The sequence below is a fragment of the Anolis carolinensis genome, chromosome 1, assembly GCF_035594765.1.
Source record: "Anolis carolinensis isolate JA03-04 chromosome 1, rAnoCar3.1.pri, whole genome shotgun sequence".
In the NCBI taxonomy this organism is placed as follows: domain Eukaryota; kingdom Metazoa; phylum Chordata; class Lepidosauria; order Squamata; family Dactyloidae; genus Anolis; species Anolis carolinensis.
The window spans coordinates 261104324-261120905 of record NC_085841.1 but is presented as its reverse complement, the minus strand read 5'-3'; the positions used below and the strand labels follow the sequence as shown (position 1 = coordinate 261120905).

General features: G+C 39.2%; 1 protein-coding gene across 2 annotated transcripts in view; it reads right to left on the bottom strand.

Annotated features, from left to right (window-relative positions):
- The window catches only part of LOC100566849 (SITS-binding protein), a 45828-nt gene that overhangs the window by 3851 nt on the left and 25395 nt on the right, over positions 1-16582 (bottom strand). The window contains exons 7-9 of one of the 2 annotated variants that reach the window (XM_003214849.4): positions 15553-15689; positions 12624-12745; positions 7989-8168 (exon numbers count right to left, since the gene is read on the bottom strand). In XM_003214849.4, the coding sequence (XP_003214897.2) occupies positions 7989-8168; positions 12624-12745; positions 15553-15689 (439 nt within the window). The remainder of the gene's footprint in view (positions 1-7988; positions 8169-12623; positions 12746-15552; positions 15690-16582) is intronic. The other variant, XM_008108772.3, reaches the window with a different exon arrangement.

Sequence of the window (16582 nt, the reverse complement as noted above, 5' to 3'; positions counted from 1 at the left end):
TCCCTTCCTCGCTTTCTCTTTGTGTGTGTTTACTTTCCTTGACAAAGGGGAAAGGCAGTAATTTTGTGTAGATACTTTAAAAACAAATTACATAAATTAAAGAAAGAGCATTTCTTATCTCATGGTCATAACGGAAATTGGAACTCTTATAGGATCAAAGTCAATGTGGATGACTGAAATTTGGCATTGGTTGGAAGACAAATGTCAGTGTAGCCGAGCAATCGCTGGATCTCTTTGCTCCATATCTAGATCAGTATTCAGCAGACAAGAAGATGGTAACTACTGATTTCTGCACCCTCACGTTCATCCAGGCATGAAAAAACATGTTTGGAGGAGCCAAGATTCTCAGTAAAAATATGTTATACTTCTTGATACTCATTGTAAGCCAATGTACCAGTTCCTCTGAAATCTGTGTGGCTCCTGATACAATTTAGAAAAATGAAATAATAATAATAATAATAATAATAATAATAATAATACTTTATTTATATTCTATACAATTTCCCCCAAGGGATTCAGGGCGGATTCCAAAAATAAAAGGCAAACATTCAATGCCTGAACACAACAACAATATACCTATAATAATGAAAATTGACAATCCAACAATCTCATGCCTCCCTGTTTAAAATGTGGACAGATAAAATGCATACAGTTGTTTACCCCCCCCCCCCATGATCATGCATTTGTCTGTGGGGAAAATCTTTACAAAAGTGCATATATTAGGTAAAATATGCAGATGGATTCCAAATTAAGGAAACCAATTACACAGAGTCTCTGGCTTATGAATAAGATAAGTTCTCTAGCTTTGCTCTTAAGTTGAATTTGTATATAAGTCAAAACAAGTACATGCTTTAAGTGTAACTCCAGCTAAAACATTTTTAAAAGTTTTGGATAACACAAAGAAGGATTAATACCCCTATGGTGTTTGTTTTGCTATCTGTGCCCCTGTTCAGAAGATTTCACCCTCAGGGGTGCAATGGGTTAAACCTTTGTCCCGGGCAGGACTGCTGACTGATAGGTTTGAATCCAGGGAGAGTGGGTGAGCTCCCATCTGTCAGCTCCAGCTCCCCATGGAGAGACATGAAAGAAGCCTTCCACAAGGACGATAAAGCATCAAACATCCAGGCATCCCCTGGGCAACATCCTTGCAGACAGCCAATTCTCTCACACCAGAAGCTACTTGCAGTTTCTCAAGTCACTCCTGACATGGAAAAAAAACCCCACTTTCTGTCCCTGTGACAATTGGATTTTGAAAAGTTTAGATTGTCGTTGTAACAAGGATTGGTGATAGATACCCTTTTCACATGATAAAGGTTACAGGAATAAATTTCGCTTCCTGAGGTTAGATTTCCTCTCACCCCCATTTGTAACTAGGAGTCGGATATTTGTAACTCATGTACAAAAGCCTGTACAGGTTCCCATGTGAGAAGAAAATGAGGGGGAAAAGCATTGTAACCTGATATGGATAAGAAACAGGAATGGAATACAGCTGGAATTTGGGGAAAGGTAATGAAACTGAAAGGTTTTTGGTTGTAAGCCAATCTGATCAGACCACATTTGACTGCATAACCAGTAGTAATTTGTACAAAACTCCAAAGGAATAAGACTGGTGTTGAGTCGAATGGAGCAGTAGTGACAAACTCGTGGGACATCAGAGAATGGCAAGAATTGCAACCACCAATCAACATAGGCTCCAAGTTACACAATTGCTATACAGAACTTTTCTTAGAAAGGTGTAATATACCAAGAAAAACTGGGTATTCCTCTTAGTTGAGATTAACTCCTCCAGTTCATAGAAAGGAGACATTGGTCTCCCATCATTAAGATGTATGTGTTATTTTCCCCACATATGTGGGGTGGTCTTACACAATCTATCATCATTTACAGAAGCAGTGGCAGTTCTGCATCACTGAGAGTGACTTGGAGCCTCACAGGCAGTTTCAAATTCACAGTCACTTTATTTAGTTAGATTTGGGCAGAGCTGGCAAGAAGAAAGGGAATGATGGCAACAATAGCATATGGAAGCACAGAGTGTTCTCAAAGGAAAAAGCAGAGGAGAAGGACATAACTGATGCATGAGTGATGATGAGACAGACAGGCCTATGAGGAGTTTCAGGTGAGAGAGATCATTTGGGGCAGAAAAGTATTTCATTTTAGAAGCAGTCTACTAATTCTGAGAGGCACTGGGAGGAACACCATTTGAGCTTTTCACTCCAGGTGTAAAAATGTCTAAGGCAGTCACTGATGTGCAAGAGTTGTATTTTGCATGCCTCTTTAATATGAAAATTTATCCTGTATGTAGCATAGTAATGCACCTTTAGCAAGTGGGAAAGAAAAACCTTCTCCTTGTGTTTTTTCATTGCAGTAGTGAACTAATTTCAAATATCAAAGCAGACATATTTATCTAAATTGTTTTAATGATGTTCTTCTTTTTATAAAAAAAGGCTATGACACACTAAACACGGCAGGATTTCAAGAGCTTAATGACCCCTGTGGGAGAGTCTTCATAACATGATTAAAGACAACCCTGTTATCAGCCATGCAGCAGTCTTAAAACTAAAGACCCTGAAGATCAATGTGCCATTACCTTGATCTGACAGAAATATTTATAGTTCTATATTAATCATAAATTCAGCAAACAGGGCAATGCTTCAAACAAATTAATTAGATATTGGCAGCATTTGAACTTTAACTGGGAAGGCAATTAAATTGTTAATTGCTCTTTAATCTCTTTCCACTCACTTGTTAATGTTAATTGATTCTAACATTAATCTAGCATGTGGTTGGCTTTTTAATATAGACAAACAGGTTTTGAAATAGTTGGCAGCATCATTGCTACCACCTTCTCTAAAGGACTTTCAAAATTCATCCTTTGTGATCAAGACTTTGGAAACCAGGAGTTGTACTTTAAGAGATCTCAAAGCAGGACAAATGATACAGTTTATGTCTACTTCTGTCTTTCCCAGTGGCACCTTAGTAGAAAGGAGCTCAGTGTAACCATGTAGGTAGAAGATTCTTCTTCAGACTCTAAGGAGTAGGCCTTTGGGAAATATTTACCAGTATGAAAGCAAAAGGGATTTAATTTTTACGGTGTAACAAAAAACCAACCAAATATGTTTTTGTGCCTAGATATTTGTATTCTCTACAGCACTTTCATGGAACAAGTTATAAAATGCTATTGTTATTCCGAGGGCTGTGTCTACCATGAGTCAGAGTCAGAAAGCCATCTCAGGTAGTTGGTGCTGAGTGGGCAGCCATTCCACATAAAGCAACTGGTTGCTAAACCCACCATGGAAATACAGTATTCCCTCACTACTTCGCGGTTTGCTTTTCACGGATTCACTGTTTCGCGGTTTTTCAATAAACACTAAAAGAATATAATAAACCATAAAAAATTATGATTTTTCCTTCCTCTCTCTTTCTCCTTCCTTCCTAAGGAAGGAGAAGCCAAAGGGAGTGAAAAGGAGGCTGAAGCAGCTTCATGAGATTGTAAACAACATAGTCAGACAGCATCAGTGAGATTGTAAACAACACTGGAATCCTGGAATGTAACCCCGTGATAAGTGAGGGAACACTGTACATGTGTTGCATGGTGTAAACTGCCTGCATGTGCAATAGTGGATGCTACAGGGAGCACATAACTCCCTGTGAATTCAAAATGATTGCTGCCCATCTCTGACCAGCACTATCCAGTGGCTTTCTTATGCATGTGGGTGATGCATGGGGAGACAGATCTGCAGCTCAAGCACAGAAATTGGATGGTTGTCTTGTCTCAATTTCTCTATGTCAGTAGTTGTCAACCTGTGGGTCCCCAGGTGTTTTGACCTACAACTCCTAGAAATCTTAGCCAAGTTTACCAGCTGTTAGGATTTCTGGGAGTTGAAGGCCAAAAACATCTGGGGACTCCAGGTTGACAACCACTGGCCTAAGTGGAATAACTTGCATTTGTCCCTGTTGAACTTTATTTTTTTAGTTTCAGCTGATCTCTCTAATCTGTTAAGAACTTTTTGAATTCTGCTCCTGTCTTCTGGAATTCTAGCACAATGTTGCAAAAAACAATTTACTCCAAGCAATAGGGCTTTCCACTATCCAATTTATACTATAGAAGATTTCATTGTGAAATAACAGAGATGTGTGATAGATGTTCTCAAAGGATTACACTAGGAGGCATGAATTTGGAGGAGAGGAGGAAGAGATTTGCAGCACTACGAGAATTCAAAGTGAAATCTTGAAAGTTACTAAATTAAAAAGCTCCATACTTCACATTGTTCTGTAGGCAATAGCTTGTTTCACTAAAGCATTGTACACCTTACTGATAAAATACAAGTGTTTCTGGGTATTTGGAAACTGTGGAACATGTCACATAACTCACAATCACTTCAATGAACACCTTGACAGTGGTGCAGTTATTGTAGCTGAGGATAATAAATATTATGGAGTGGCTGGAAATAAGCTGTTTTGAGAGGGAAACTTTTTAAAAGCCTCTTGTTGTATATACTGCTAATGCATTATCAAGGCGAAACCGTCATTGGGAGGGGGATATTTCAAAAACATGGAAACATTCTTGGTGGCTTCTTCCAGGTTTTGGAAATCTCTCCCATAGGAGACTGGGTTAATTTCCTCCCTGGTCTTCTTCCATTGCAGACGGTATTTGGTTGTTATTGTGTAACTGCTTTAAAATTGACTTTCAATTTATGGTGACTATATGAATGAACGTTCTCCAAATCCCCCTAACTTTAACAGCTCAGCTCAGGTCTTGCAGACTCAGGGCAGATGTGGCTTCTCTGACTGAATCTATCCATCTGGAATGCAATATTCCTCTTTTCCTACTGCCCTCCACTTTACCAAGCATTGTTAGTGTGATATCTTCTCTCATGATATGACAAATTATGTCAGCCTTGTTTAGACATCTTGGCTTCAGATCTGCTTTGCTCTAGGACACATTTACTTGTCTTTTTAACAGCCCATGGTATTTCACTTGCTAAGCACTAAGTTCTTTTAATTGGGCATCTGTGCTATACTTTAATTATCATTGGTATTTCTTTACATGATTCCATGTTGCTTTGGAATACTATGCTATGTTAGATTTTTTAAGATCTGCTTTAATTAATGATGCAAGGCTCCTTGGGTCGCATATTGGAAAAAAAAGGCAGGCTACAAATTAAACATACTAACAAATGTCCTTTCCTTTGCACAACACTTTGTACAATGTGAAAGTTGTAGTCCAAAGAAGTAATTTTATAGGCCAAAGACAATGAGATAATTTTGCTTTCAGAAACAAACTGTGCTGTGATGGTATTTTGGAATACTCTCAACACCAGACATGATTTTGTGACATCTCAGTGTGTCAAGTTGTGACACAATGCTCTCTAAAAATTAGATTTGAATATGTATTTGATAATGTCATATGGAAATCTTGCAGTGATATTTGTGAATAGACAACCTCTGTCAGATTCCTGTGAGGATCCCAGCCCTAAGCTCTAACTTCATGATGGCCAACCAACAGATGGCAGACCAACTCCAGCTGCTGATGCAATTTATCTGGCCTTCCACAATTTGATTTAAAAAGACAAATTTTTCAGCAACAAACTTTCTGTCCAGTTTCTGTTGGATTCCACACCATTCCAGTCAATAGAGTTCCTCAGTAATATGTGCTTGGTGGTGGTGGGCAGGCCATTTTCTCAATAACTGAACTACACCAAAGTCCTTTATTTATGTAATTATTAGAGAGAATATGTCAATGAAAATATTCCAAGCCATTACTTTCTAGTCTAATTAAAATAGTATCCAATAGCAGAATGAAGTTGAGACTTTGAAAAATTAAATAAGGGAGAAACTAAAACTGCATTTTTTTGCATTTTAGAACTTTTTGGCAAAAGCTTTTTACACTCAAAAAAAACCATTAGCATTTTGGACATGTGCTTTGTATAAACAAGTTTTCCATGCAAAAATCACTTTGTAAATTTTCATTAACACTCCTCAAGTGCAAAAAGAATAATAAAAAACATATAAAAACTCATAAACTCAACTATGAGTTTATAGTCGAAATCTGTCTTTTACGGATATGAGAATGAAATAAGTGTCGGCTTAAACCCTTATCCTAAAATAACCAAATACTGTAGTTACTTTTAAGATCTGAATGCAGATTATCACCCTGGGGCACAAAGCACACTCTTCCTCTATTTGCCTCGTAGGTACCTAAAAGTAACATGAGCTCTAGCACAAAGCAATGATTAAAGTATGTGATATTTATTCTCCATTTATTAGTGAGAGGTTACATTATACCTCTGAAGGAATGAAACTGTTCTGAGTCCCTTCAGAGAGAGGGGGCGGGGTACAAATAAAGCTTATTATTAAGTTACAATAATAAGTAATTACACATTAATTGGCCAACCCCTTATGGTTGAACATAGTATTAGAGCTCCATTGCTACAGCTTCCTTAATCCATCATATTGTTGCAGGTGGAAATCAAAGAATTTAAGAAGTATCTGGCTATGCCCCCATAAGAAGGCCATCTCTTGCCAAGATACATTGGGATCCTCCAGAGGTTCCTGCAGATTATGTCAATGGTCTCTATCTGGCTATGGAAACAACCAGATGCTTCTCTGATTCTACCCAGCTCTCAACTCCCCCTCCCCACTCCCACAAAATGACCATGAATAGTAGGTCCTGGGAGGCTTGGGAAAGCTGTGGAGGTTGGTAATCTCTATCTCCTTCTGCAGCAACCCCTCAACAAGTAGTAGAACATTATAAAGTGGATTTATGTGATTGTAGGTCACTAATATCATGCTGGGCAATATAGAAAATACGAAATAAACTGATTCACTGACAACTTGTCAGTGACACATAATTATGTCTGTTTTGGTTGTGGGTGAGTGGAGGAATTCAGCATCTCCATCTGCTGCAATTCTCTCCATGAGGTGCCTACTTATTTTGCAGCTAGGTGCTCCTCCTCATGTTGGTTCAATGACCAAGGGAGGTTTAGGGGAGGACAAAGAGTATTCAGGCATCCAGCCTGTTCTGAAAAAGGCATCCTCCAGACCTCCCAGTGATCCTCTGAAGTGGCTCTGCAGGAATTGAGTCAGTTGCCTACTAGCTGTTCCTCCTTTTCCCCTGGCCATTGCATGGATTTGAGGGTGGGTGCCCACCTAGAAAACTGACAGGTTAGGCCTGTAGGGAGGGGGACACACATCGTTATGTCTGATGGATGGACACTTACTATCTGCCAGTGTGAGGCAGAATCTCAGTCATTTTTTTTTTTTGTAATTAATTCCTTCCAAATTCTGGAAGTGTCCACTTCCAAAGGTTGGTGAGACTGCATACTTTCATTTGCAGAAACCATGGATTCTTCCCCAACAAGGTTCTTTCTGCTTAAACATTTGCTAGCACTTTCTTGTGCTGTAGTTTATGAACTCCTCTAAGCAATGTTCCATTCATGTACTGTATTCATTTTGTCTTTTCAGAACTGTATTCAAATTGTTCAGATCTATAGAAAGAGCTGGCATTTCGAGGTGCTTATCACATGACACCATGTGTGTTAAATTCAAATCTGGCCTATCACATCATTTTATGTGGCCCACGAGGCTTTCAATGCCAGGGCAACCTAGTTATATTATTACCGTCTTACAATTACAAATGACACTTTAAATGCAACCATAAGACTGATGTGGCTTTCCATGAAAATGAGTCTGACACCACTGCAGTACACTGTTATATTCCACTTTTACTGCCATTGCAAGGTGGCATTAGAGGGTTTATAATTTAGCAAAACCCAAGAGTTTTCTGACTAATAAGAGTTTTCTGACTAAGTGCCTTTCTGAAACCGAAAATCTCAGTATTCCTCAGCATGTTGCCATTGCAATTAGGATGGAATATAGTTCTATGAATTTGAAGTGTGATAAGAATCCCAATGTTCCACCATAATTCTGAACACCATAAATGTTCATCCTAAACCTAAAAAATGTTAGTAGAGATTATTTTTTTTTACCTCATCTCCTATGAGGAATTCATCATCAATGGTAAAAGTGATGGGATCACTGGGACTCAGCCACCACAGGGCTCGGAAAATAGGATATCCCATGGAGAGCCACTGCTTGCTGTACTTTTCAATGAGAGGTACCACGAAATTCTGGTGTCTTTGAATATAGTGCTTGGTGAGATTCAGAACCTGAAAGATGGGACATTCGTATATTATTTGGATAAATGGGAAACATAATTGGCAAACAGTTATTTTAGCCTGATTTAAAACCTGCCAAAAGGAGGAGATGCACAGAAAATAAATCCTGACATTTGACTAATAGACACAATGAGTATTATACTGAAGCTGTTGCAGTGACTACCCAATAGCCAAGAAATCATGAACTCCATGGCATCTTGATTATAGGTTGTAAGTTACTGAGATCTCTCATCATTAACCAGGGATGAAAATCCTCTCTCCAGTCTCAGTGCTGTTTTTATCATCTTAATCATCATGATCATTGTTTCCACTGCCTTTGTAGCAGGCGTATCACAGCAGTCAAATAACAACAAGACTCTGCCCATAGAGCTGTAATCTAATAAAACACAGGCAGGAGGAGAAGCTTAAATGGAAAGCTGAATCACCAACTGGTCCATAATTCCAAACAGACTTATGCTGTCAACTTATGTTGTTGTTTTAAGATGTTCAATGCTTTTTAAGCAAAAGTTTCCTGTTCCTTTTTAAAAAGAAGAGGCAAGGCAAAGAAGAACAAGTGTGTGGAGCACCAACAAAAAAAACACACACAAACATGTACACAGGTTGAGCATAACTTTTTGGAAATCTGAGATACTCCAAAATCTGAAATTGTCCACATGGGTAGCTGAGATAGCGGTACTTTTTTCCCCTGATGGTTCAATGTACACCAACTTTATTTCATCATGACATTATTAAAACTGTGCATAAAATTATCTTCATACTGTGTGTGTGTGTGTGTGTGTGTAAATGTACATGAATTTCATATTTGAGCTTGGGTCCCATCTTTATTATATATGTTCATGCAAATACTAGTTTTCCAAAAATAATAATAATAAACCCCAATTCCCAACCATCCCAAATATGGGGAACTTAACCAGAGTATAATGTATTAATTCATTATCCCATCTTTCCCCAAAATGAGATCCATGGTAACTCACAATTTGAATTTGAATAAGAGAACAGTGTAAACAATGGATAATGCAGAATTAAAAAAACACACACACAATTAAACAATTGTATTTTAAACATGAATGCTAAAATATAATAATGATATTACACAAATAGAAATAGAAATACAAATATAAAACACCGAAAAGACCCCTTTTCAACAGATAATTAACATTCAAAGTCCAAGGTAAACAGAAAGAGAGGTGCTGTAATAAGCTGAGACCCTGCCACCAAGTAGATGGGGTCCATTTTAGGATCGTGCCATATATTAACTGCTGTCTAGCAATATAGAAAGAGTTAATTTGTATTACTGACATTATCTGATACTGAGAAAACATATGAAGACTGAGAACAGAATGTAGGAGTTAATTTTTTACTAATCTGCTTGCACAGTTCTCATATCTAAAAATCAGGATGGTCTGTGTCATTGTATTTCCAATTCCTATGTATGGCTGTGAAAGCTGAGCAGTGAAGAAAGGGGAAAAGAAGAAATTCAAGCTAATTTGGAATGTGATGATGCAGGAGAATTGGAGAAAAACAAAGAAATGTTTCCTAGGGCAAATAAAGCGAGAACTCTCCCTAGAAGCCAAGATGACTAAACCAAATAAGTAAATAAATCTTAATTTGGACACACTATGAAAAGTATGATTCATTAGAAAAGTCAGTGTTGCTTGGCAAGGGAAAAGGAAAAGGGACAGAACACATTACAGATGGATAGACTCATGTTCAATCTACACGGCCATATAATGCAATTTCGAAATGCAGCGTTGACTCATTTCATGCCGTTCAATGCAGTTAAACTGCATTCTGAAACTGTAGATAGGGCCTCAACCAAGGAAGCCATAGCCCTAAATCTGCAAGACCTTAACAGAGCTGTTGATAAGAGGGGGACTTGGAGGTTTCAGTTAAAGGCATCTTGATGGCAGGTAACAAGAATGTGAAAATAGATCACATGTATTTGATTTTCTTTTTTTGTTTCTGCGGTGAAAAGGAATTAGTTGCAATGACTTGGGATAGTCTGGGTAGAATTATTTAGGGACTAAATTCTGTTATTAACAATGGGTAAGTGCTGGATCCTATCAGTGAAAGGTCTGGAGTGCTTCTTTGATGGACACTATATCCATTGCAACATTTACCACCAATAAAGCTGATCTTTTACTAGTAACATGTGCCATTGTTTAGCACTGAAGAAAACCTTAGGGAGGTCTGGATCTATAGCCAGTTCCAGCACAGAACAGTGGCCAACATGATTTCACTGGGATGAAATTTCACAGCTTGGGAAGAATCCACCAAGATGTCTGTCTGTCTCATATGATCACCAGACATGCCTATTGTGGTGGTGGGATGAACAAAAAACTATCCTCCCAAGAATCTAAAATTAGTGAGGAGATAACCCCCATATTTGTGAGGAATATATTTGTAGTTAGTGAAAATAATACACAATAGAAAACTCAATAAATGAACAACTTACTATGGAGGCATAGAATTAACTCCTAAAGTGACCCATTTAAGGTGCGATCAGGTGTAAAATAGGGATATGTTATTGCTTCAACCTTATTTACCATCTTCATAGGTTTGATTCTACACCTTGTTGGTGGGAAGCTTCCTACAGGCGTGGAAATCAGACAGATGGCAAGCTCTTTAACCTAAGCAGGCTGGAAGTCAAAAGTAAAGTCACAACAACTTCTGTTATAGAACTCTAATATGCTGACAATAATGTAGTCTGTGCTCATTCAGAGGAAGACCTACAAGCCACTTTAAACACCTTCACAGAAGCATATGAAAAGCTTGGCCTCTCGCTAAATATTGAGAAAACACTACCAGTTGGCACTAACCAATCCTTCTGCAATGCCAGAAATAAAGCTTAATGGTGTAAAGCTAGAAAATGTTGACAATTAATGCAACCTACGCATCTATCTCTCCACAGCAGTCAACATTAACGCTGAAATATGACACTGTTCGAACTCTGTGGATGCAGCATTTCCTAGAATGAAGGAGAGGGTGTTCGAGGATTGGGACACTCATAGAGATACCAAGATACCTGTTTATAAAACTATTGTCCTTCCAACTGTATTGTATGCCTGTGAAACATGGACCATTTACAAATGTCACTCTTGACTTCTGGAACAATTCCAACAGCGTTGCCTTTGAAAAATCCTACAAATCTCTTGGGAAGACAGTTAGACAAATGTCAGCATTCTGGAAGAAGCAAAGACCACCAGCATTGAAACAATGCTTCTCCAAACCGGCGACATTGTCCAAATGCCTGATCACCATCTCCCAAAGCAGCTACTTTATTCTCAGCTCAAGAACGGAAAACAGAATGTTGGTGGACAGCAAAAGAGAGTTAAAGATGGGCTTGAAGCTAACCTTAAAAATGTGGAATAAACACTTAGAACTAGGAAGTGTTCAAACTGGAGGTCAGCTGTTACCAATAGTGCTATGGATTTTGAAGAGCCATGGATAGAAGGCGAAAGAGAGGAACAAGCCAAAAGGAAGGTGTGTCAAGCAAACCCTTGTCGAGAACACCTTCCATCTGAAACTCTATGCCCTCATTGTGAAAGACTATGAGGATCCAGAATAGGTCTCTACAATCACTTATGGTCACACCACCAAGACTCTATCCTTGCAAGACAATCATACTCTGCCACAAGTGATAGCCTATGATGATGATGATTTGTGAGGAATATATTCACAGATTTACCGTAGTTAGTAAAAATAATGGACATTAGCAAACTCAATGAACAACTTACTTTGGAGTCACAGAATCACGCTGAAGAACACAGGAAATGCCTAGAGATTATACTTCTCTAGGCATCCCTAGATCCTTCAGTACAACTCTGTGACAGCTTTTGATGGAAGCATGCCACAGAATCATGCTGTAAGACTTAGGAAATGCCTAGAGAGAGCATATTTTGGCAGATGCAACAAAATGAAACCTCAAGTACAGTATAACCACATGGATACAGGGGTTATACTGCATGGTGTTTTATTGAAAAAATAGAAAAAATAGTGGTGGAAGCAGCATTAGCAGCAGCAGTCTGAACTGGAAAATCAACAGAAATATCAGAATAGTAAAAAAACCCATAAAGAAAGGTATACAGTTGAGTGCACACACACTTCACTGCTGCAGTGCTAGATGAAGTTGCTGACATGGTGAAAAGGAAAATGGGAGTAAAGGGAAGTGTTTCAGAGAAGATGATGAAATATATTCTGTTTTATCTGTTTCAAGCTCACTGGTAGTGAATCAACTTAATAGGGACATTGGAGAAACAGTGATGGAGGAAACAGTGAGAGATGAATATTACCAAAGGTACATAAATGGCGACTGACAATCAAAAAGAAAATGATATTATAGTGGAAAGAATGTCAAGCATTTCTCTATTTAACATTAAACATATTCATTTGGTCTTGGTACCCACAGAATTTACATGGACAATTGAGGCATGAAGATACACTTACCCAGTCATCACAGCAGACCCATGGTGGAGTACAGAAGGACATAACTGGAAGGAAAGTCACAATCTGCAGCCATCTAATATATAGTTCTTCATCAGTCAGAAATTCACTTGCAAGAGTTCCACCTATATAATGAATACAGAAAACTGAATAGGAAGCAGAAAAGAAAAAGGAGGGAAATAATTATCCAGCTTTAACCTGGATTCTATAATGTAAGGAACCACCAGTCTAGGTTGACAAAAAAATCCTGTCTTTGTAACATTAAAGAGATGGCAACCTGCAGATATGATTGGGCTGTAACTCTTACCATCCCACATCCAAATTTTAATGGGACTGGGGGTGCTTTGAATGTGATTTCCCTGCTTCTTGGCAGGGGGTTGGACTGCATGGCCCACGAGGTCTCTTCCAACTCTATGATTCTATCTAAGAGACTGAACCCCTTGGGACTCTATACCACAGAAAAGAAGAAGGTGCCAGCTCAGGCTCCACCATGGCCCTCTCCCTTCTTGGGCAAGCCAGCATTACAGAGCCAGCTGCTGAGCGAAGAGGGAATTGCATGAAACAAAAGGTCCCCTCTCTGGTCTGTCTGATATATGTAATTTTAAGCAGACCGGCCAAATTAGGATTACCAACTCTCTCAAAGGTTGTGTGTGATTCCCACATAAAATTTTGAGGGTGAAGACTAGGCATCTGTCCACCATATGGACATGCACCAAGAGAACAGGAAGACCCTGCACTTTCTGTCCAGTTTATGTTGGATTCCACATCATTACAGTTTCCTCAGTAATGTGCACTTGGTGATGGGAGGCAGGCTGTTTCATCAATAGCTGAACCCTTTTGCCACACCAAAATGTTGTAATGGTACAGTAATTTTTTAACTTATCGTAGTCTATGAGAAGTTGATGTCCTTCCTTTCTTCAGAGCCCATTCCGCTCTGGGATATGGCACCATTAAGAGTAACCCTACAGTCTCAGGGGCTGAATATAGTCTGAGTCTCAGCTCCAAAGTAGGAGCAGTGTACATTTCAGTCCCCAGAAGTGCTCATGAGCATCAGCCCACTTTCGAATCCTATTCCAAAAAACCCTGACATATAATGTGCCATGACACCACTTTATTTAACCTGATAGATCTTTAAAAGGGTTGTAGGTAATGCAGACATAAAGCACAGAAATGGCTAGGTATTATTAGCTAGTTTCTAAGGAACACACACTGTAAATAAAGGCAGACAGATTTCTTTCTGAAATATTAGATGCAAGCTAGCAGAGGATGGGTTGATTGTTAAGGGGAAAACCTTATTAAAAATCTTGCCTCGGGCATCACGAACAGCCTTATGTTTTCTCCCAAGTGACAGCTCATTGTGAGAACAAGGAATAGCAAAGGGGCTCCCGCCTTACAACATAGGAAAACAAAGCAAATCAAAGATTAGCTGTCAGCTTCTGCTGGCTCAATGCTGTTATTCAGAAATTATTTGGGGGGGAAAACACACATTATTTTATTCCAGATCTTCTCATCATTACAAACTTGTTTGCCATTGGAGATTTATGCTTCTTTGTTGCTTTCTTTTCGTACGAAAGTCTGTACGAAAAGGTATTCAGAGAAATGATAATACCGAGGGTCATGGGAACAGCAAAACCCTTTAGGAAACGTCCTAAAACATGGCTGTTTTAGGCCCTTTCCGCACTGACCCAGTATCCCAGGATCTGATCCCAGATTATCTTCTTATCCCAAATTATCTGGCAGTGCAGACTCATATAATCCAATTTAAAGCAGTGTAGCAGGGGCTTTAGTCTCAATCTACACTGCTATATAAAATCCAGATTATCTGCTTTGAAATGGATTATATTTGTCTACATTACCATATAACCCAGTTCAAAGCAGATGATCTGGATTATCTGCTTTAATAATTAGGATTATATGGCAGTGTAGAAGGGGCCTCAGTGTATTCTCCAAAATGTTTTTTTTTGTCCTGCCCCCTTTTATTCTCATAGATTTTTCCACTTTTTGCTGTTCACAGAATTTTTTTAAGATGGGAGAGACACAGTGATGTGTTGTTGAAGGCTTTCAAGGCCAGAATCACAGGGTTGTTGTGTGTTTTTTGGGCTGTATGGTATACCTCACAACCTCTGAGGATGCCTGCCATAGATGTGGGTGAAACATTAGGAGAGAATACTTCTGGAACATGGCCATACAGCCCGGAAAGACATAGTGATGTTAAAATGGGCAGCTGTCCATATGGAAGCACCTCTAGGGAGGCTCTTAACTTGCATCAGGAGCAAATCTAAGAACATATCTTGACATTAGTCACATAAATAGGAGCAGACTTTTTGATGATAAGTGTTTGATATCTGTATCTAAAAGAGCCAGCATGTTGTAGTGGTTTGAACATTGGACTATGGCTCTGGAGACTGCGATTAGCATCCTTGCTGAGTTAGTGGTAAGTCATACTCTCTAAGCCTCAGAGGAAGGCAACTCCAAATCCCACTTAACAAATCTTGCCAAGAAAATCCTGTGATAGGTTTGCCTTAGTGTCACTATCACTATAGCTCCCATGATTCCATAGTCGTGAGCCATGGCAGTTAAATTGGTGCCAAAATGCATTATTTCTACAGTGCAGATATAACTTGAGTCTAGTGTGCTTTGAAACAAGACACACACTCCTCTGGACCGCAGGCTTCTAATGACACAGGCACTGCAAATATTCAGCAGCACATGAGAATTTGGGTAGCAGAGACAGGAGGAGCTTGGTGTGCTGCAAAATGGAACTGGGCATAGAATGTCACCCAAGGCTACCACATTGCCTGCCATAGATTCAGATCAATGCTGTCACTGCCTGCTAGTAGCTTTCCAAAGCTAAAGTCAGGAGCCTCCCAGCACAGAGATTGAACCCGAAACCTTTCTGCTTGCTACAGTTCCTTCCCTCAGTGAGTCTTACCTATTGCATCTGGAATAAAAAAGTTGTAACCAAGAAGACTGTAGTGAAGTACAGATGGAATGATCCCTTTTAAACCAGCATAGCTCCAGTCAGATTGACGTGGGTTCATTTGGTGAAAAAGTGGTAGATGGCTGGCCCTAAAAGGAGATCAAACATCAAATTAAGTGGACCGTAAGCAGTCTGAGGGGCATGAGGTCCTGCATTACATACAATCTGCAAAGTATTCTGTATAGACATTGCCAGGGGGCAGCCAACCACACTTCTTCTATGGCCCGACTGTATATAGTTTTGTGCACAGGAAAGATGAAATACAAACACCCCTATGTTGATTAAACATACTCAAACTCCCCTTGGGATTTTAATAGCAATGACAGGGAGCATGGACAACATTTTCCCATTTCTATTGCTACTCCAGCTGCTGCTGAAAAATACAGCTTGCAGAAACCTCTCTATAAAAAATGGAATACCACAGACAGCACAGACTCAGATCTATACTACACACAGTGTTAAATACCTAACCAGCATATTGGTGCGTAAATTGGTGTAAATACTGTGGGCAATAGCAGCAATAGGGGAAAAGCTATGGATATAACAGCTGTGAAGGACATAAAACATTAGAGAAACAGTTTGCTGAAAGATGGTAGATTTTGCCTGTCTTTCTTCATCATGACTTTGTAACCTTGGAAAATGTGCAATAGTAGACCAATAGGTATGTAATAGACCAACAAGATTCTAATCCGTACGTGCAGCCCAGGATTGCTTTCTTTTTTTAACATTCAGATAAGTTTTGAGAGTCCCCAGTGGCACAGTGGGTTAAACCACTGAGCTGTTGAATTTGCTGACTGAAAGGTCGGTGGTTCAAATCCAGGGAGAGGAGTGAGCTCCCGCTGTTAGCCCAGCTTCTGCCAACCTAGCAGTTTGAAAAAATACAATTGTGAGAAGATCAATAGGTACCGCTCCATGTAGTCATGCCAGGTGCATGACCTTGGAAGTGTCTATGGACAACACCAGATCTTTGGCTTAGAAATGG